At 42.5% G+C, this 19,737-nt stretch overlaps 4 protein-coding genes across 4 annotated transcripts; 2 read left to right on the top strand and 2 right to left on the bottom strand.

The window, feature by feature from the left end:
• Positions 1–255: 255 nt before the first annotated feature.
• f2 (coagulation factor II (thrombin)) lies at positions 256–4,732 on the top strand. The gene is made up of 15 exons (XM_077606498.1): positions 256–385; positions 532–612; positions 678–757; positions 846–870; positions 1,088–1,153; positions 1,226–1,334; positions 1,412–1,548; positions 2,071–2,364; positions 2,450–2,566; positions 2,642–2,768; positions 2,956–3,123; positions 3,192–3,365; positions 3,551–3,729; positions 4,050–4,120; positions 4,194–4,732. Exons 1-15 carry the CDS (start codon positions 325–327, stop codon positions 4,341–4,343), a joined length of 1,839 nt encoding a protein of 612 aa, XP_077462624.1. The 5' UTR covers positions 256–324; the 3' UTR covers positions 4,344–4,732.
• Positions 4,733–5,086: 354 nt separating this feature from the next.
• LOC144078427 (uncharacterized) lies at positions 5,087–11,394 on the bottom strand. Its single transcript, XM_077606486.1, has 11 exons — positions 11,279–11,394; positions 10,171–10,373; positions 10,015–10,092; positions 9,763–9,855; positions 9,577–9,675; positions 8,993–9,116; positions 8,637–8,910; positions 8,423–8,564; positions 7,377–7,908; positions 6,157–6,612; positions 5,087–6,055 (listed from the first exon to the last, which is right to left on the bottom strand). Exons 1-11 carry the CDS (start codon positions 11,280–11,282, stop codon positions 5,850–5,852), a joined length of 2,211 nt encoding a protein of 736 aa, XP_077462612.1. The 5' UTR covers positions 11,283–11,394; the 3' UTR covers positions 5,087–5,849.
• A 1,348-nt stretch (positions 11,395–12,742) lies between these two features.
• On the top strand, positions 12,743–14,890 carry LOC144077173 (uncharacterized). Its single transcript, XM_077604716.1, has 4 exons — positions 12,743–13,167; positions 13,320–13,538; positions 14,248–14,346; positions 14,504–14,890. Exons 1-4 carry the CDS (start codon positions 12,901–12,903, stop codon positions 14,612–14,614), a joined length of 696 nt encoding a protein of 231 aa, XP_077460842.1. The 5' UTR covers positions 12,743–12,900; the 3' UTR covers positions 14,615–14,890.
• A 975-nt stretch (positions 14,891–15,865) lies between these two features.
• Positions 15,866–19,442, bottom strand: LOC144077811 (tetraspanin-7-like). The gene is made up of 7 exons (XM_077605827.1): positions 19,362–19,442; positions 18,660–18,848; positions 17,982–18,056; positions 17,810–17,905; positions 17,443–17,598; positions 17,249–17,332; positions 15,866–15,955 (listed from the first exon to the last, which is right to left on the bottom strand). The coding sequence occupies exons 1-7, from the start codon at positions 19,440–19,442 to the stop codon at positions 15,887–15,889; spliced, it is 750 nt and encodes a 249-aa protein (XP_077461953.1). The 3' UTR covers positions 15,866–15,886.
• Between the last annotated feature and the right edge of the window lie 295 nt (positions 19,443–19,737).

Here is a 19,737-nt window from a genome sequence, read left to right on the forward strand (position 1 = left end):
GCTTATGGATAAAGTGGTAACAATATATATTACCCCAAATCAAATGATATCCTCCAAAAACATTCATTCAGAGATGTATTTGCGATCAAGACAATCACATAATTTCCAGACAAGCAAAAACACTTGCAGGCAGAAAGATAACACGCTAATAATCGTATTACACAGTTGGACGAGTTACGGTAAATAAGTGTTGCTCATCAGCCTGAATCATACTTTGACCCTTCAGTCAATATTCCAGCCCACCAGATGACGCAGGGGGTCTAAAAAGAGATTAGCAGCAATGTCCTGGATTTGGTGAAAAGATTCTCCGTGGAGGTCTGGATCATGGTGGGACCGCTAGCTCTTTTATTTCTGTTCCTGCTGCACAACTGTCTGACAGAACATGGTATGTGATTCTTTGACTGGTTTTGATTCTAGGCCCCAAGCAAAAATGTATTTTTTCTTCAAAAAACAGGAGATCCCATTGAAATTTGTGTTTTTAGACCACTCGGTTAATTTACGAGAAGGCGTATTGACAATATATTTGTTCAGTTTTTCTCGACGGCCAGCACGCTTCCGAAGTGCTTAGCCGATTGCGACGAGCCAATCAGCTGTTTGAGGAGGTGAAACCAGGTAAGCCAACGGCACCACAGGATGAAAGAACCAAAACCAATCAAGAGTTTGTCTATTGTACAAAGGTAACCTGGAGAGGGAGTGTGTGGAGGAAATTTGTGACCACGAAGAGGCCCGAGAGGTGTTCGAACAGCCTGACAAAACAGTAGGAGCACTGTTGTTTTTTCATTTGTTCCTTCTTAAAATAAAATATGAAAAAAACCCTGATCATTTCATTCCAATTTCTTTTTCAGAGGGACTTCTGGGGAAAATATATAGGTAAGTACACTATGGCATTTGGTCTTAGTTGTCGTATTTTTTTACGAAAAGCACAAGGAGGAAAAAGCTCAGGCGGCTGCACCACAGAAAACCAGTTTTATGGTTACGTTCAATTCAAGTTCTATGACTTGTTCGGAAGTTTAATCAAATACGGACAAAGTCCACGGCGGCTGTACGTACACAAGTACACAAACTGTGCAAATGCGCCTCTTTGCAGACTGCAAAGGAACAACGCTGGAACGAACTCTTCCCAATGTCGACATCGTTCGGGATTGTATAAACGGTAAAAGCAGAGCCAGGTGGAATGCTTGATGGGGACGCCGTTACTTCAATGCGCGTGTCCATGCGCAATCAGGTCGGTGCATTTCCGGCAAAGGAATGAAATACGAAGGAGACATCTTCATCACAAAATCTGGTAAACGTTGTCAACGATGGGGTGACGGCTTCCCGCATCCCATAATCAGGTATCGGCGCCATGGAGACGAGGCCTCGCATGGACTAGCTCAATGTGATCGGTGAGATGTTTTATCACCTTATTCAGGGAATTCAACGCTTCAGAACCGGGCAGCATCCTAAAGGAGAATTACTGTCGGAACCCGGATGGCCGAGACGGAGGACCTTGGTGCTTCACTCAGGATCCCACGGTCCCCAAAGAGACCTGCAGTGTTCCCATATGTGGCAAGTTTCATTACAATTATTTCAGATGACTTTGGCCGAGGGCGGCCCAGTGGATGAGTGGTTAGTGCGTCGGCCTCACGGTGGGAGACCTGGCTTCAAATCCAGGTCAATCCACCTGTGTGGAGTTTGCATGTTCTCCCTGGGCCGGCGTGGGTTTTCTCTGGGTACTCCAATTTCCTCCCACATTCCAAAGACATGCATGCTAGGCTGATTGGACACTCCAAATTGTCCCTAGGTATGAATGTGAGCGTGATTGGTTGTGTGTCTCCTTGTGCCCTGCGATTGGCTGGCCACCGATTCAGGGTGTCCCCCACCTCTGGCCCCAAGTCAGCTGGGATAGGCTCCAGCACCCCCCGCAACCCTAGTGAGGATAAAGCGGTTCAGTAAATGAGATGAGACTTTGGCGGAAAACTGACTTTTAGCGAATATACATTAAAGGCGTTTGCATTTTCAGTTTTACTGTGTAGTTTTGTGAACATAAAACTTGGATTTGAGTGTCTTGCTTTGTATTTTTCCTTCAAGGGAAATCCTTCGTCCCGCCTACTGAGGCACCTGTACCAAAAGAGCCGAGTAATTGCTTAACAGAAAATGGCATAGACTACGCTGGCGACCTGTCCGTTACCCTTGGGGGCCACACTTGCATGGCCTGGTCCCTTCCAGAAGTTCAGAAGCTTAGTCAGGGCAAGGAGTTTTTACCAGAAGTCAGTCTCGATGGCAACAAGTGTCGTAACCCCGACAACGACCCAGAGGGGCCATGGTGCTTTGTGCGGGTGTACGAGAATGTCACTGTGGATTACTGCGACCTCCATCTATGTGGTAAATATCGACGCCAGAGACCCACCTTGAACTGGTGCAGCGCGTGGAAATGAGGAGTTTTATGTCCGTGCATTTTTACATGCAGAGGAGGAACTGCGTGATCTGGACTTGGACGTTGAGTCTGATGGCCGCCAACGCTCTGTCCATGGACCCGCCAAACAGGCTTTTTTTAATCCTCGCACTTTTGGGCAAGGAGAGATGGGTAAGACTTATGACTGGCTAGCTTTCAAAGCCAGAAAAGACGAATTCTCCGAGTCTTGAGTTTGCTGCGTTGCAGTGTGTGGTGAGCGGCCCATGTTTGAGAAGGCGGACAAGAAAGATGGCAACGAAAAGGAGTTAGAAGAGTCATACCGACAACAACGTATAGTTGGGGGCACTGATGCTGAAGTAGCCTCTGCTCCATGGTAACCACAATTCAACTGCCTTAGTTCATTACTACCTCACCAATCTTGTTAGTGGTGGGAAGTAAAAAAGCACCAATACTGTGTTAGGTTACCAGTTGAACGCATAGGAGAAGATCCCATGACTTGGTGTGTTCTGGGCGCTATTGTGGCTAATCCTGCAAAGTTAAAATGTATTCACGTCCTTTAGGCAGGTGATGCTATACAAACGAAGCCCCCAGGAGCTTCTGTGTGGTGCCAGCCTCATCAGCGACCAATGGATCCTCACAGCAGCTCATTGCATCCTATACCCACCTTGGAACAAAAACTTCACCACCAATGACATCTTGGTGCGCCTTGGCAAGCACAACAGAGCAAAGTACGCAAGGCAGAACACGCCACATGGTAGAAGTGTTTGTAACTATACGGAGTATACTTCTTTTTCAGGTTTGAACGCAACGTTGAAAGGATCGTAGCCATCGACAAAATCATCGTCCACCCAAAATATGACTGGAAGGTGAATCTGAACCGAGACATCGCACTACTGCATATGAGGCGACCAATCACCTTCACCAACGAGATCCACCCGGTCTGCCTCCCCAAAAAAAAGGAGGCCAAAATGTGAGCACGCACACAAAAACGACTCGAGTACTGAACGGGACTTAAGCAGCCGCAGCCCCTCCCCCTCTGCCTGGTTGAAGAAGACAAGATGGTGGTAGTCCAGAGGAAATACTGTTGCTATCGGCTCGTTAACCGTGTCATGTCAGAACGATGGAGCACAGATTGTCTTTTGCGGTTGTCGGCAGGCTGATGACCGCAGGATACAAAGGTCGAGTGACTGGCTGGGGAAACTTGAAGGAATCCTGGACCCCATCCGGGAGAGCTTTACCTGTAGTCCTTCAGCAAATCCATCTGCCCATCGTAGAGCAGAGTACCTGCAGAAGCTCCACCTCCATCAGAATCACTGACAACATGTTCTGTGCAGGTACGATTCTTGTGTGTCACTTCAGTTCTTTTTGCTTGTTTTGGACATTGCGTCCTTGGGGAAGACAGCTCTTCTAACTTGTCCGTGTGACATTAATACAAGGATAAGTGGTGGTGAGGGTCAAAGGGGCCGATGGTGCAAATTGGCTGCCTCGCTTCTGTCAATCTGCCCCAAGGCAGCAGAAATACACATGGGTTGAGTCCGGATTATCTCACAGAGTATAAAAGTATCCATCAAATCCACAAATGGATGCAATGCTTGTGTTGAATCGTGCTAAATCAATAAAATGCCTGACCTAAATTACGCTGACCTATTTCTAGGATATAGACCTGAAGACACAGAGCGAGGTGATGCCTGCGAGGGAGACAGCGGTGGACCTTTTGTGATGAAGGTGAACAGAATTCCATCATCGATTGCAACCCCATTGATTCATCATGCAATAAGCAGTCTCCATCTTGTTGCAGCATCCGTCAGAGAATCGCTGGTACCAGATTGGCATTGTATCTTGGGGTGAAGGCTGTGACCGCGATGGAAAGTATGGCTTCTTCACGCATGTTTTCAGGATGAGCAGGTGGATGAGGAAAGTCATTGAAAAGTCTAATGGTGATGAATAGATAGATGATGTGAAGCAAATTGAGGCTTTGTCCAGTTCACAAATTATGCTGATGAACAAGATGAAACAAAGAAAGACAAAACTCTGGAAAAAACAACAACAACCACATTTACAAGTAAATGAACATTTCAATTTAAATTGAGTATCAATCACAATGTATAAAAGCACATTTTAAATGGCCAAAGACAACACTTTCCAGCAACCATCACAGCGCTTATTGAGTTCTAGGCTAAGCGTAAAACAGATTGATTTGTGAGAGACTGCGTTTTCTTTTTCCACAAAAGTTTTCACATTTTGTGTTTCCGAAAGTTATATTGTTATTAAAAGTCACAGCTTTCAATGGAATAAAGTGATGCTGTTTCCTTCGGCCAAGTGAGGGGCAAAGTGTTAGTTTTCTAGTCTTGTGTTTTTTCCTCAACGTCAAGGTGAGCGATTTTAGAAATGCTTGTAAATGTATGTAATTCTGTCCCGCCCTATCTGAAGTTTAAATATAGTGAATTTGGAAAACACGTGTTCGAGCACATGCTCGAAATAGGAGAGAAAAAGCAATGCAAATGGATTTCCCCTCCATCACCGTTAACAGCAGTGAATAGATTAAAAAAAAAAAACCTCAGCAAGCAAGTCCAGATTTTGCATCCTCAAGTGAGATACAAGCAGTACCTGTTCTAAAACTTCGACTCCAATTTCATCAGATATGGGAGTTATGATGGCTCCATTTTTATCATAGAGGTAGACTGATAAAGATTTCTATAAAAACAACATTTTTAATTTTTCATTAATTTGCCAGTGGTTTGGATATAATAAAGAATATCACTGTGGTTTCATAGGAATTAATACATTCATATTCAGAGTACACGGGAGTGAACAAAAACAGTATGACGTAATGTGGAACAAGCAGCGTCGTAAACACATCTCAAGTTTGAGTATAAACTTAACTTTCATATTAAAGATGGTTGCCCAGAAAAGTCTGAACAAACAAGTCACAATTTTCTTAAAACTATGCTAATGGTGAAAATTATGTTTAAATACAGAGCAACAATCTCCTGGGTGCTGATATTTTGGAACGAATGTGAAGTCAAGTTGTTTTGTGACTGTCAGCCAGCTTGTACGAAGACCATGAAGGTTGCAGGCTTATACATTTGGGGCTTCGAGGCAAATTAAAATGGTGAATAAAGTTCCTAAGTTCGAATGTTTTTCCTATTTCTAAAATTCTTCGAGAGGAAGAAAAAAGATTCCAATTCCTTTAAAAAAAAAAGAGGGGCTCTAAACCGGTCTTTGAGGGCGGCTGTGTCCTGCTTTTTGTTACAGCCGATCCAGCACAAATATTTTAACCAATGAGGTTTCAGCTAAAACAAGCAGCACCAGACTGCAATCAACGGATTGCACTTTTAAGACCCCAAATGGGTAAAAATGTGTCATCCTGTTGGGTCAGAATGAAACCTCGCACCCACGGCGGCCCTTTGTAACATAGTTTGGAGGCCAGTGTTTTAAATCAAGAACGGGATTGTCAAACTTGATCAGCTACCTTTGTTTCGCCGTCATTTGCCCCGTGTGTCAGCAGGTGTCTGGCGAGGTGCGTCCTGCGAGTGTAGCTCTTGGGACAGGAAGAGCAGGGATAAGGACGATTATTGCTGTGAGACAACAAGTGCTTCTTCAGGTCGAACTTCCTCCGTAGGCATTTTCCACATTCGGGACAGGAGAAGGGCTTCTCGCCTAGATGTCAAGCAAAAAACAATCCGCCAGGCTCATATCTGGGACAAATTGAATCGAGGGACCGATTTACAAAGAGGATTCGATTATGGAGCGACAAGTACCGGTGTGGATGCGACGATGCTCGTTGAGGTGGCAGGAGTTGGCGAAGGACTTCCCGCACTCCTCGCAGGTGTAGGGACGCTCGCCCGTGTGAACCCGCATGTGTTTCTGCAGGTCGCCTCCGGACGGCCAGCCCTTGCCGCAAACGGCGCACACGTACGGGCGCTCCCCCGTGTGTTGCCGAACGTGCACGTTGAGGCCGGCGAGAGCGGTGAAAGCTTTGGGACAGTAAAGGCAGCGGTACGGGCGCTCGCCACTGTGCGTCCTCAGGTGGCCCTCCAGCCCGTCCCGCGTCTTGAAGCATTTGCCGCACTGGGGGCAGAGGAAGCGACTGTCGGCTTCGTGACTGGCTCGGTGGGACTGGAGGCCGGTGAGCGAGGCGTACGTCTTGTCGCACTTGTCGCACTGGTGGGAGCGTGCCGTGTGGGAGCGCTGGTGGATGCGGAGGAGAGTCACACCTGCAGAGAATTAACGGGACAGACGGCGCCTTGTATAAATGACCTTTGTCGTGGCTACGTCGTAATTCTTGTTCAATTGGAAGGGCCGTTATGTCTGCCAACTAGGGGTATTCAATCCAATGACAATTAAGATATTAGCAAATCAATAAACTGCTCATTTTAGAGTGGACTAATCATTTACAGACATGGCAGACCTGAAAATTGTCCAAATCCCCAGTGACTATATGTAAACCCATAAATCTACATGAAACACGTGGGCATCTCATTTTGGGCCATAAATTTACCATTCATATGTGGATGCCAAGTCTCAAATATATCTTTTTTTACGGATAATAACGTCAATAAAACCAAAATTAACACAATCAAGCTGAAAAAAAACTGAAATATACTCGTTATGGCACGCGATTACACTTTAAATTTGACTTTTTTTGTTTCTTTTCACTTTCATAGTTTTTTTCCCTCCTTGTTTGCGTGGGGTGCTGGAGCCTATCCAAGGTGACTTCAGGCCAGAGGCGGGGGACGCCCTGAATTGGTGGCCAGCCAATCGCAGGGCACAAGGAGACAAACAACCATTCACCCTCACAGTCATACCTAGGGGCAATTTAGAGTGTCCAATCGCCCCCGTACATATCCCATTCATTTAAAATACGAATAAGACTGGTGCGTGAACGGTCATCTTTTCCTGCCATCGACAATACCATTTTAATTGGGAGGGTTGGCAGCAAGCATTTAAAATGAGTATTGACCAAATGTACTGAGGTTACCTGAGAAGGTCTGTTCACAGAAACGGCACCGATAGCTCTGCTCGGCACCCTCGGCCAAATGCGTCTGCTGATGGCGTAGCAGCTGCGACTGCGAGCTGAACGTCTGCGAGCACACGGCGCAGGTCAGGTCGAGTGGCCGGTGGCGCAGGCGATGGCCGTCTCGCTCCTTGGCCGACGCAAACTCTTTGCCGCACTGGCCGCAGACGAAGCCACTACTCTTGCAGTGCGTCTGCTTGTGATTGGTCAAAGTGGACAGGTGGCGGAACTCCTTGTCGCACTGGCCGCATCGAAAGACCGGGTGGGCGCGGTGGGTGCGCTGATGCGTGATAAGCTCGGCTTTGGTGGCGAAGATGCCGTCGCACTGGAAACACAGGTGGCTTCTGCTTAAGTGCCGGGATTTGTTTGGGGCTTCCGGAGAGGGGACCTCCTCCTTCTCCTCCTCATCGTCGCCATGTGCTTCAGCCTGCCGAGCTCTTATAGTTGTGGCTAAAGTGGAACGGCAGGACTTGGCTGTGCGCAGGTGACGAATTACCTGTCGACGTAACCCTCATTAGTTCATTGTCGTGTCTTTTCGTCCCTTCCATCAGTACGTACAGGAGTGACAAACTTCAAGCAAGCACATGAGACACTTATTTAACTCATTGGCTGCCATTAACAAAGTGAAGTAGATGTCTAGCGTTGGCACAAAAAAAGAAAGAAAAATATTATTTTTAAATCTACTTTAGCCTGTGTTTGGGGGGGGGGGGCATAGCTGAATTGTTTTGTTTAAAATATGTACAATGTAGTGATAATATCAGGATATTTGCTTTTGATTGACAGCGAGATGTATTGTGTCACTCGGCAATTTTGATCTGTGTTGGAACCACATGAAAGACATCCAATAAAGTATTAAATGTACTGTTTGGGAGCTTTTAAGCTTGAAAATGTTACAGTTAATTCAAGAAATTAATGACACTGATTTTAACTTATTGCTTTTTAAGTATTTTTAAGGACCTGAGGCCTGCGACTCAAATATTCCCTGATCCAGTTTTATTCATGGCACTCACCTGAGAGCGGTAGATGAAATACTTCGCACACTGGGGACATTTGTGAGCCAGTCGCTGAGGTATTTGAGAAATACTTTTTATGGTGTCAGAAGTCAGCTGATCTGACACAGTTGCTGATTGGATTTCGACCGAGTCCGCCACTCTGAATGAGAAAGCCACAAAAAAGGTTAAGTGTGACATGCGTGTGACGCCGGGAAGGAAAATACTGCATCACCTGTCTGCCTCCAGGTTGGGGTGCGTGAAGGATTCGGCAGGGGTGCCACGGTCGGAGTCCGGTTCAGCCACCTGACCTTTCCCCATTTCTTCTTCTTCTTCGCATTCCGTCATCACAGTTACCTCCACATCCACGTGCAGGGCGGGATTCCCCATGTCCGTGTAAGAATCTGATTGGACTTGAGCACTGAGGTGAGTAGGCTCCGGCTTGGTCAGTTTTTTGATGAGGGGGTGGGACCAGGCAGAGTGGAGGATATTTTCTGTGTCACAATCAACTATAAAAAATAAAAATAAAAGAAATATGAATGTTTTTCCCAAGTTTGGGTTCACACAAACAAGACAAAGATTATTTTCTACCTGTGGAAGTGACTTGACCCAGCCGAAAACTCGAACTGGTCAAGAGCATTTTCAAGTCCTCCTCGTCAGTCAGACTGAGACAATCAACTAGACCAGCAGGGGCACCACTGAGCCAAGACGCAGACTGAAAAGCAAAAAACAAGAGTGTGTTTTGTTTGTGATGGCGTATCTACCCACTCTAGTATTTAACATACTGCTCCTTTCACATTTCTCCATTGACTCAAAACTTTAGAAGTTTAAAAATTAGGCTGTATTTTCTGCATTAATAAAAAAATACATCCAAAATTGATGTTTTTTTCCCCCACATTCCATATTTCCATATTCACAAAGGGTCCATTTTCAATTAGATGTTTTCAGTAGTAAAATTGGACTAGATTTGTCTACAATTCTTGACCAATCCAAACATCACAAGTGTTAATTTCAAACTGTTCAGCTAAGTAGGAAGACATTTGGAACTATTGTTCATATTCCCCAAATAATTAAATAATTGCATTCATTTTCTAACAATGTCGCCTCATGCCTCTGCACTGATGTTCCCGCTTCAAGGAGACATTTCTTGTCCATCCCAGAAATGAAATTAATACCTGTTTGAAGTCGGGGACAGGAAAAAGCTGTTCTAGCCTGGCTAGGAAGTCAGAAAGGAGACTTTGGAGTGCCTGGTCAAACGTCTGGTTGAAGACATTCTTCAATAACACAGCAAAAAAGAAAGAGCATGATTAGGACAGACCTCATTGTTGCTTGTGGCATCTTCTTGTTGATGCCATTCTAACCTGCAGGAGGCTTTGTTTATCCACTGCACTGGCTTTGTCAGTGAGAGTAGAAAGGATGGAATCACAGTCCCCAATATGTGATCTGGTTTTGAGCTGCAAAATTGAAAAATAATCAGAGAACATTTTACATTATTTCTACAGTTTTTTTTAAGGTAATGTTCTGTATGGTTTTAATAGGGTGCTTAGTGCAATTGATGAATAAAGCTGCACAAAATGAAGCAGAATGATTAAAGAGAAATCTGTGCGTCTCACCGACGTTGTTGAGTTGGCATGATTATTGACCTGGTGGAGCTTCTGGTCAGTCTGTGGCTCAGCATCGTAAAGGCCTACCTGTTTGAAACAAGGAAATTCAATGTTATTTATAAATCCAGTTAATAAAACTGTCATAATATAAGACATAAGACACACCTTGACTCGCAATGCAAGCAGCAGCAGGCTTCTCTGCTTATCTGTCAGCAACTGGGGAACTGCCTCGGTGATCAGAGAGACAAAATCTTCCAGAATCCCATAATGCTTGACATTCTGTTGCCGCACCACCTCCCACATGGCTGCCGTCAGCAGACGAAGAGGGGGCACGAGCAGACGCAACGAGGAGAAGGCTTGTGGGGAAGCTGTGAGAGAACCAGTACAATTAACAATTACACTGGAAGAAAATTCCACTTCAAAAAACGTTTTAAATTTGTTTATGACAAATAAAATAATCTGCCAATGAAGGAAAAATTGTCCCAAAATAAGTGGCGATGGAACTGTTTTTTTTGTGCTGTGCTATATTGTTATTTCTGTTACCATAAACTGAAAAATGGAATGAAGTATTAATATTTAGAATACAGATACTGTGTAAAATAATTAACTTGTTCATGTAGTCAGTTTCTGTGTTTAGTAAGCTTTATAAAAGATGTCTACATTTTAGGGGGGGTTTTAAGACAGTTATCTATGCTTGAAAATGTATCATAGAATGGTCAGAAAATTGTTGTACGTTAAAATGTTCCTATTATTACAGTTTATTGATACAAAGCATGATAAACGCGGGTCTCATTAATTAGTCATGTGAATGTTATAAACACATACCTACTATAACCGGTATGGTTTAATCGAGTCAACTGGATTATTCATGTTTTATTTCATTGTTGCAACTATTTTATTCTTCATTATATATATATTTTTTTAAGTCTTCGAAATTGCAAATCTTATTGTTAAATGGAGCAAACGCAGCGACTCATTAGCACTGAACTTAATAGGCGATAATTTCCAACCAACAATGTATGAGATCAAGTATAAACAAAAAGAGACACTTTTCCACAAATCTTGTTTTTCGTGTAGTCATTATATCGTTAGTCCGTACAAAATCTTATGGGATTGTAAGAATTATCAAACGTGGTTAATTGTGTTTAGTTTGAAGAAATGGATAAATCGCAAGCAGCCACAGAATAAGCTAGCTAGTGTGCCGGCTACATAGTCCGAAAAATGACAATTTTTCGCATAATACAACAACCAAACATAGTGCGAAGACACGAACCCATTTTGCCTCAAAGTCACAGACTGGAATTCCGAGTGAAAATTAATGAAGATACGTAAGGTGGCTGTTTTTAAAACCCAACGTCGAATTTCACCGCCATTCTAGCGGAAGTTGACTGTCTGGTTAGACGACACTTCCGGGTTATTAGGCTATATTCATATGTTTTTGCCCTTTAAATTTCTACCTTCTTGACACAATGCGGTGTTAGTATTTTTTTTCTTACACAATACAATATTCTGTTAGCCAGCTGTAAAACATGTCGTCTGAAACGCTGTCTTTCATTGAAATGCCAATGCAATTCTTTCAATATGTAGGCGCCACTGTCAAAGATGATTAATTTTCCATTGTCAATGTGGCTGGTAATAAGAGGAAATTGATGAGTAATTACTGCTGTTGCTGTTTCCATTATCAGACTAGCGATCTTAACCTCTCAGACTTGGTGCTCGTAGTTGGTGATGGATTCTGTATAGAAAAAAAAATAGATAACTGCCGTAAAATATTTTTCTCTGTAAAAAAACTAGTCACATCAGTATGGTGTTGTTTCCCACATTTTCCCTTTTGTGTAAGCACCTATTTTATTGTGTATTTTTCTAACATCACAATTTGATGAACAACTTTGTATTTTTTATTTATTTATTCATTCATTTTTCTGAGCCGCTTTTCCTTTTCACCCAAATGTAATTTGTAAATTTAAACTCATAAATGTTTTTAAGTGATTACAGAATTTAAAAAAAAAGTGAACAAATAATATCTGACCTCAGCCGCCAAAAAGTCCTATTCTGTAATACAAGTTACATAGGATACATAGTATGTATCATGTTACTGTATACTGTATATAAATAAATTGTCTTGTAATGCACAATGTATCTTAAAATGACTATGTTAAGATACCATTGTTAATATTCATTCATTTTCTTTATCCTCACTAGGGTTGCGGGGGGTGCTGGAGCCTATCCCAGCTGACTTCAGACCAAAGGCGGGGGACACCATGAATTGGTGGCCAGCCAATAGCGCGGAGACAAACAACCAATCGCTCATAGCTAGGGGCAATTTAGAGTTTCAAATCAGCCTACCATGCATGTCTTTGGAATGTGGTAGGAAATCGGAGTACCCGGAGAAAACCCACGCAGACCTGGGGAGAACATGCAACCATTGTTAATAGTATGTATCAAAAACATTGTGGAATTATGCTTGTTGTTACTATTTTTCCCCTCACCAAATGCCACAATGTCTTTCTTTTTGGTGTTATGGAAATGGTCACCAAGAGCATGTCGACATAGATCAGTTTTGTGAATTCAAGTGTCAGGGTTTTCCCCAAAATCAGACCCCTTAAAGTACAATTAGCAAGCTAAACGTTCTTGTTCTGCTCCTCTTACTCACCTTTGGGCTACTTTGACACAGATACTCTAAACCAGCTTGATCCATCTTTGGCTAAACGGATTATCAGGCTTTTGGCACGAGCAACACAAGCAAAAGAGTTTGAAGCGGTAGCAGCTTCGTATCACTGACTGGCATCGCTTTACTTTCATAGAACAAAGTTGCAGCTAACATGACCAATTAAAACATGTCGCTTTGTACCTAAGTACTGCTTTATTGGCGGGATCAAGAAGCTAACTTAATTGATGGATTCCGAAGACGAAGGCGAGGTCTTTTCCGAAAAGCAGAACCCTGTGATTGCCGAGGGAGAAGAAGAGGAGGAAGAGGAGGACGAGGAGGAGGATGCCAAGATTTTCAATGCCTGGATGCAGCGGTACAGAGGTGGCGAGCATCAGAAAACAAAGGATGAGGAGCAAGATGAGGAAGCAGAAGAAGGAAAAACCCAGAGCAGACCCAACCTAGAGTCGGCAGCGCGGCTTCAAACAAAGCGCCGATCGTCATTGCCGTGTCTGGTAACAAATTCTACTTTTACGGAGTCGTGTAACAGTGGCTGTCGCTGACGGCGGCAAGTGTCCGATCCGTTTGAAAGTGTGAAAATAAATGCCATTTCTGTCGTCAACAATGGCAACCCACGAGTTGACGTGAAACTTATCGCTGTGTGCAGTCGACTCCGTCAAGCGTGCAGCTGGCTCGTCTCCACTCGTCCACCCGAGCTCCCGTGACCGCCAAGACTCTACTGCGGCGTTCCTCTTCTCGCCGCCTGCTGCCGTCGCAGCAGGAGGGCAACGCCACCGAGCGCCGAGCCTCTCTCATTCCCCCCATCCCCGAGGCCGTTACCCCTGAGAAAAAGGGTCAGTTTAGGAGGCGCAATGTTATGTCTCTGGTGAGTGACAGCCGCAGGGGTGTGTAAACTTTTTAGGATTGATTATTTAGGTCATTTGAAAAAAATAACCAGCATGAATATCAGTAGAAACTCATCCAATTATGTGGCTCTTTTCATCCTTCTGCTTTGAATTTTAATTATTATGTCACTCCTAGACATCCTGTTATAAATGCTTTAATGTAATTCCCAAATTATATTCTTGACTGCCATTGATGGTAATGAAATCCCAGTTCAAACGGATTAAACGTCCATCGGCAGCATGTGCGTTAATTTATTCGTTCTGAATGACGGCGATCGATGTCAAATCCATCGATCGTCGTCATCTGATCGCTGCCAGCCCTCCCATTCAAAATGGAATGGATGTCTATTAGGATCGATGGCAGGCAGTAACATTATTTTAGAATAACATTAAAGCAGTTATAATAGTAGGGATAATGTTGGCTTTTTTTCTTAATTTGAGAGTTGTTCATAGTGATATGCCAAGGTTTCTTCATGCTTAATGTTAAAAACTGTTTATTATTAGTGCTGATGTGGTTCTGGTTGTGAAATGGCAGCCAATTGAATTAAAAGTAGAAGCCACCTGGGGAAAAAACAGTCTCTATGACAGAAGGCGTGACTTATTATTCAATTGTAGACTTTGCATTTCATTTTCAAACATGCATGTTTAAAAAAAACAAGTTTACATTAAGAAAATTCCATTTGTGTGTAGAGTGATGCAGACAGCATGTGTCTGATTTGCCACAACGACCTAAAACAAGGATCGGGCGGAATCCGAGAGCTGCAGTGTATGCACACCTTCCACCGAGAGGTAAAAATCAGATGAAATGATTAATAAATTGCACTTCTGAAGGCTAACAAAAGATACTTTCAAGCAAAAAGATGAATGTAATTTCCCCACTTGTTGCTTGACATCATACATGTTTTTTGGATATTGTGAGGTTAAACGTGCAACGCTGTTATTTTAGTGTATCGAGGAATGGTTATGGAGGAAGCAGTCGTGTCCTACATGTCACGTCCAAGTGCTCACGCCACAACAGGCCGCTTACTGGAGCTCCGCCAGAGTGATAGTTCCTTGAGGCACAAATCCACACCCAAGGGCATTCCACCAGGAGCTGGTCAAAGACGCAGCAACTTTCTCAACTTTCATCATAGTCAGGGAAAGACTTGATAAAAAATAAAAATAAAAAATCAGAATCAAGACTATTTTAGGCCTTGGCAGCTTGGACTGATGGTTACTGTTCTTTTATTTATATTTATGCAACTCCTTAGTGTAAATACAGTAATCCCTCGAATATCGCAGCTTCAACTTTTGCGGCTTCACTACATCGCAGATTTTTTTCTGGGGGATTTTTTTTTTGTAAGTTCATAAAAATGTGAAAATCCAAGCCGAAATTCGCAAGCGGAAGTCACTTTTTAAATAGGGGTGATGTCAGAATAAGCGGTAGAGGAAAAATAATATAATACTAATAGTAATTGCTTGTATTACAAATATGTCGCCATTTCATTTTTTTCTTGCTTTGTTGGTTAATTGAAAAATACTATTTGTACATTTTTTTTTAAATAAAGAAACCGAGCTGACAAATCTTTTAACTGCTAATATTTCAGTATTCTTTCTCCTTATGCTACTCAACACACTGCCATTGATAAGCAATGGAGTCACATGGGCATATGATGGTGGGTTAAAGTTAGCCCACTAATGCTATTTAGAGGATGAGTGCCTCCCAACAAACAGCTAGAGAGGATAGGAATGATAAAGAGGGCACCCGTTTTAAAGCATATAAACAGAAGAAATACGAGAGGCCATTATTTTATTTTAATATAAGCAACTTTAAGAACGATTTCCTGTTGGCCTTTGCATCCTTTGACTTTTCTGAAAGCGGCCCTCAAACAAAACAAAAACAAGTCTGGATACCCCTGTTTTAAACTGTATGTACAGATGACTAAACTGTCACTATAGTCACAAAATCATGTTTCAGACATGTACGATGCAGGGCAGAAATTCAGTTAAAAAAAACAAAAAAACAAAAAACAATGAATGGACTTAATGGACTGCATTAACCCACAATTAATGGATTTAATGAGTGGATCAGTTTGGACTTGCTTTTTGCTGCACAGTCAGTAAACATTGGTATAATTGTATTGTGTAATAGCACATCTTATATTACAATAACATACATGATGGGCCTTCAGATTAGCACTCAACACGCTGGCCTTCATAGAGTTATTATTACCTTATTAACTGAAAAAAAGGAACAATGACAGAGTGACCTCCTCTGTGTTGTGATTGTGTTTTACACAACGCTGCATGCGATTCCACAGGTTTCAGGGGATGAAACGATCTGACGTCTTCAGACCATCTCGTACGTGTTAGCGTGGATGAAGTGAGACAGACAGCAGGCCAAAGACATGCCGATGAGCTGGGGTGGAGAAAAAAATGATTTCCAAATTATTTTTTAACTTTTATAAAAAGTCATTGACTTACAAGTTCTATTAACTCTATGACCCAAACTTTTAACAACACAGTAAAAAACAAAAGCTGTTTAAGTCAAGGTAAAAAAAACGGTGTTTCCCAGAATTTTATTGTGACAAAAAAAGTACAATTAATTGTAGATTTTTTCTTTTAACTGAAATTCACGTTCCGATCATTCAATATTGTTCATTTGTTTTTTTTATATAGACAACCAGTCTTGATGGTGGTTCTATCATCATCTTACATCTTTAATAGTTTTTCTCCTCTCCACATTTGAAACCCACACTAAAATCTTGACAGGCAAAGGTGCGAACTGTTGAACTAATGGAGAATATTTGAAGGGTGTGTTGTGTGCCTGTAGAAGGTTCGGAAATTATGACTCTGATTTCTCAAACGAGTGTGTTAGCAGCTGATGCTAGACTGTCTAGTTGGCTCAATGGTTCAAACTCCATCAGACTGGTTACAGATGTGTACTTAATCCAAGAATTTGATGTAAAACAACAGTTATTTAGTATTTAGATAAGTCATGCCTCTACTTACGAATGCCTCTAGGTACAAAAGTTTCAGGTTACAAATTTTCATATGCGAATGAGTGACTCGAGATACGAAAAAGATCCATGTTAGGAAAAAATTTTTTTACGAAAAATTGGGACACTGACCATTTTTAAAGGGTTTAGTTGGTAGTTGTGAGAGGACCATGGAACGAATTAGAGCATTTGCATATAAAGTACACCTCTATTTACGACATTTTCAAGTTACGAAAAAAGTTCTGTAACCAATTAATTTCGTAAGTAGAGGTATGACTGTATAATTGTTTTTAAAGTAGTTTTTTCAAACCATATAATGTAGGCAGTATTTTAAGCTAAATTCAAAGATTTCTTTTCCCTACAGTGTACATGTAAACTAAAGTGAACCAAAAATGCTGTTAATACAATCTATTCACACGAAATCGTTCACTATTTTTTATGTTTGCAATACAACAAAAATGTAGTTTAAAAAAATAAATAATAAAATCATAGTAAAAAGTGAGTCAATTTACCGACATTAAAAAATGCCATACACTGTGTCATATGTCAGTGTGGCCTAGAAAATGTCATCAGTATTTTACTGTCAGAAGAGAGAAAAGATTTTAAAAAGTAAGCTGCCGTTCTGCGATATCAGACTTTTTTCAAAGCATAAATTGTGAATCTCGCATTACATTTGATTCACATGCTCAGTGATACTAAAGACGGACGAGCACCTGGGAGAAGGCGATGCCAAAAGTCACCCCGGCGATGATTCCCATGTTGCTCTCGATGAAGGATGTCACCAGCTCGTAACAACCCTGCACACATACATTTAAAACTCATTATACTAATGACAATAAAAGCATTCCATTCAATTCAATTGCCATTAAATCATAATCAGTTCAACACGGTGAAACTGTGACGCCACCTGCTTGTGGACTTTGCGAGCAGCCAGAGTGGCGTTCTTCAAATCTGCTTCTTTGCAGTCGGAGAAAGAAGCGCAGCAGCTGACTGGGATTCCGCTGCTTGGGAAATATTCGCTAGCGAACCAGGTGGTGTAGTTATGAACACCGCAGCATTGCAACTGAACCAAAAGGAGAAGACATCATTTTCACGCTTACTGAAGACGCGGTGTTCTACTAGTACGCTGACGCTGTGCTTAGAAAGGTCATACAGTGGGGAAAAAAAAACTTTGGCCTGGAAGTACGTCGCTATGGTGACAAAATCTGTATGGATGACTGTAATGCATTTGACTGACTATTATGAATTGCATCACCCGATGAGGAGAGACTGACTTTGCGTTGGACGTCGTCCACAGCCACGCTCCGTTCGCTCCTTCCGTCGTATCTCAGCACAGCCTCGCTGTACGTGGTGAGGAATGTGCCTTTGATCTGGACACATCAAGTAGTACATACAATGTCACAGCAAGACTGAGCGATCAAAAGCTTTGGGTCGTGGAGGCTGAACCTCGTGACGAAAGATGAATCCTGAGATCCCAGCGATGAGCTCCATTAGGAAGACCAGACCCAGAAAGACAGCGTACTGTCGAAGTCAGAACTTTTTCAGATTTTGGAAGAGTCTTAAAGGTGGTACAGTGAAAAAAAATCAAAGTACACGTAGAAAACACATTTGGCACTCAAATTGGGCTGTTGTTTACGGAACATTTTACGGGAATTTCACCCAAAACAATGCTCACTTTTTAAAAGCAATTCTGGGTTTGACATCACAACCAGGATTAATGATCGTGTCTAACTTTTTAGCGCCGTGCTAGCTAGAGCATGTTGATAAAGTGACAATGGTCAAACAACAACAAGAGAATAGAAAGCCTATAGCTTAGCGCCTACCAGACTGAAAAAAAATGTACAGCTAATTCTTGTTGCGACTTCATCTTCTGTTTGTAGAATGTTTTTCTTAGCACAGCTAAAAACTGATTAGGATATTTTACAGCTGAAAAAGGAAGACTGATTAGGATCTGATTTCATTATCAGACATTTTCTGTCACTTTTTGGGATGTAATGCTTTCCAAATTTAAAGTCACTTGCTGTGGTATTTCATTGAAGCATTGCAAGCTTTTCCATACATAAATACAATGCTTTTCACGGTTATAACAGCCCGCTGAGGGTGCAAAAATAGTCAGGTTCTCACCAATTTGAGCATCCAAGGGTGGCCCTTGCATGTGGCAAAGCAGCCGAATAGTCCAAAAACCACAATGGCAACACCGGTGCCGGTGAGGACGAAAGGAGCGTTGGAAGGGCCACTGGAGATCAACAGTGTGTAGGGACTCAGCATGAACTGCCACCACAAGCCCACGGCGAGCAGGATTACACCTGTCACCTGGGAACAGTTTTAGATTAACACAAAGGCTTATTAGGAACAAAAAGAAGTAGTTTTTACTTCCAGTAAGAGTAAGTGGACTCATCTTCCACACTTATCTGTTAACTCATCTTTAACACTCAAAAATGATTTGGCTAGATGTAAGAAACAACTTTTTTAGGATGCAATACATTTCTAGTGACAAAAGTTGAAGACTATCCGAGCAGGAATTGCATCCTTCCATTGTTGTGAATGTTTACTTTGGAAGAACATCTTTGGACACACCTTTGTTAGGACACTTTTTTCATTACCAAGTGGGTGAGATAGTTTCGCCCTGCCGCTCGCCATTCCTCTGATGCCTGAACTCTGACCTCAGATTTGAAATAGCCATCATAAATCCTTACGTCATCCATCCGAAACATCCATTTTGTGTCAATGGACAACGTGATCAAAATAACTAGAAATCTTTCAAATGAAAACCGTGAAGGACAGAAGGCAAACTTTCCAGTCGAGCTGAGATGGGTGGAGTCTTACCCAGAAGATGAAGGAGTAGAAGAGTAGCAGGACCTTCACGCATAAGATGAACGGTTTGGTTTCCATCCTCCTCGGTGCCATGGCTCCGCTCTCTCTCTGGCCGGCCGTCTGACTTGAACTGCATGCAAACAGCTACTTGGACCCGCCTTGCGCGCACTCGCATGCCATGCTCACATCTGAGCGCGGCGACGGCGCGTGACGTCTCATATGGAGGACAAGCTCATACTTCACACTCTTGCCACACAATTAACATGGGAGTGAAGCTGTAACACCGTCATGTGAAGCATCTTCGGCCTCTGGCCGCCAACATCTTTTACATCATTTACAAGCTCTGAATTCAATTGGATTCGTATTTTGATGTTTGGTCGAGTGATTG

The sequence above is a fragment of the Stigmatopora argus genome, chromosome 1, assembly GCF_051989625.1.
Source record: "Stigmatopora argus isolate UIUO_Sarg chromosome 1, RoL_Sarg_1.0, whole genome shotgun sequence".
NCBI classification, from domain to species: domain Eukaryota; kingdom Metazoa; phylum Chordata; class Actinopteri; order Syngnathiformes; family Syngnathidae; genus Stigmatopora; species Stigmatopora argus.

What these genes read in the sequence shown, in the direction of transcription:
- f2 (XM_077606498.1), top strand. Translation starts at nt 325, where the DNA reads ATGGTGGGACCGCTAGCTCTTTTATTTCTGTTCCTGCTGCACAACTGT. An exon ending in CGTTCGGGATTGTATAAACG is followed by an intron (nt 1,154 to 1,225) that starts GTAAAAGCAGAG and finishes ATGCGCAATCAG; the next exon opens with GTCGGTGCATTTCCGGCAAA. An exon ending in AAAAAAAAGGAGGCCAAAAT is followed by an intron (nt 3,366 to 3,550) that starts GTGAGCACGCAC and finishes GGTTGTCGGCAG; the next exon opens with GCTGATGACCGCAGGATACA.
- LOC144078427 (XM_077606486.1), bottom strand. An exon ending in ATAAACAAAGCCTCCTGCAG is followed by an intron (nt 9,676 to 9,762) that starts GTTAGAATGGCA and finishes GTGTTATTGAAG; the next exon opens with AATGTCTTCAACCAGACGTT. An exon ending in CTGTGAACAGACCTTCTCAG is followed by an intron (nt 6,613 to 7,376) that starts GTAACCTCAGTA and finishes AATTCTCTGCAG; the next exon opens with GTGTGACTCTCCTCCGCATC.
- LOC144077173 (XM_077604716.1), top strand. Translation starts at nt 12,901, where the DNA reads ATGGATTCCGAAGACGAAGGCGAGGTCTTTTCCGAAAAGCAGAACCCT. An exon ending in GATCGTCATTGCCGTGTCTG is followed by an intron (nt 13,168 to 13,319) that starts GTAACAAATTCT and finishes CGCTGTGTGCAG; the next exon opens with TCGACTCCGTCAAGCGTGCA. An exon ending in TGCACACCTTCCACCGAGAG is followed by an intron (nt 14,347 to 14,503) that starts GTAAAAATCAGA and finishes CTGTTATTTTAG; the next exon opens with TGTATCGAGGAATGGTTATG.
- LOC144077811 (XM_077605827.1), bottom strand. Translation starts at nt 19,442, where the DNA reads ATGGCACCGAGGAGGATGGAAACCAAACCGTTCATCTTATGCGTGAAG. An exon ending in GATTCATCTTTCGTCACGAG is followed by an intron (nt 17,906 to 17,981) that starts GTTCAGCCTCCA and finishes TGATGTGTCCAG; the next exon opens with ATCAAAGGCACATTCCTCAC. An exon ending in TTGGCATCGCCTTCTCCCAG is followed by an intron (nt 15,956 to 17,248) that starts GTGCTCGTCCGT and finishes TCTCCACCCCAG; the next exon opens with CTCATCGGCATGTCTTTGGC.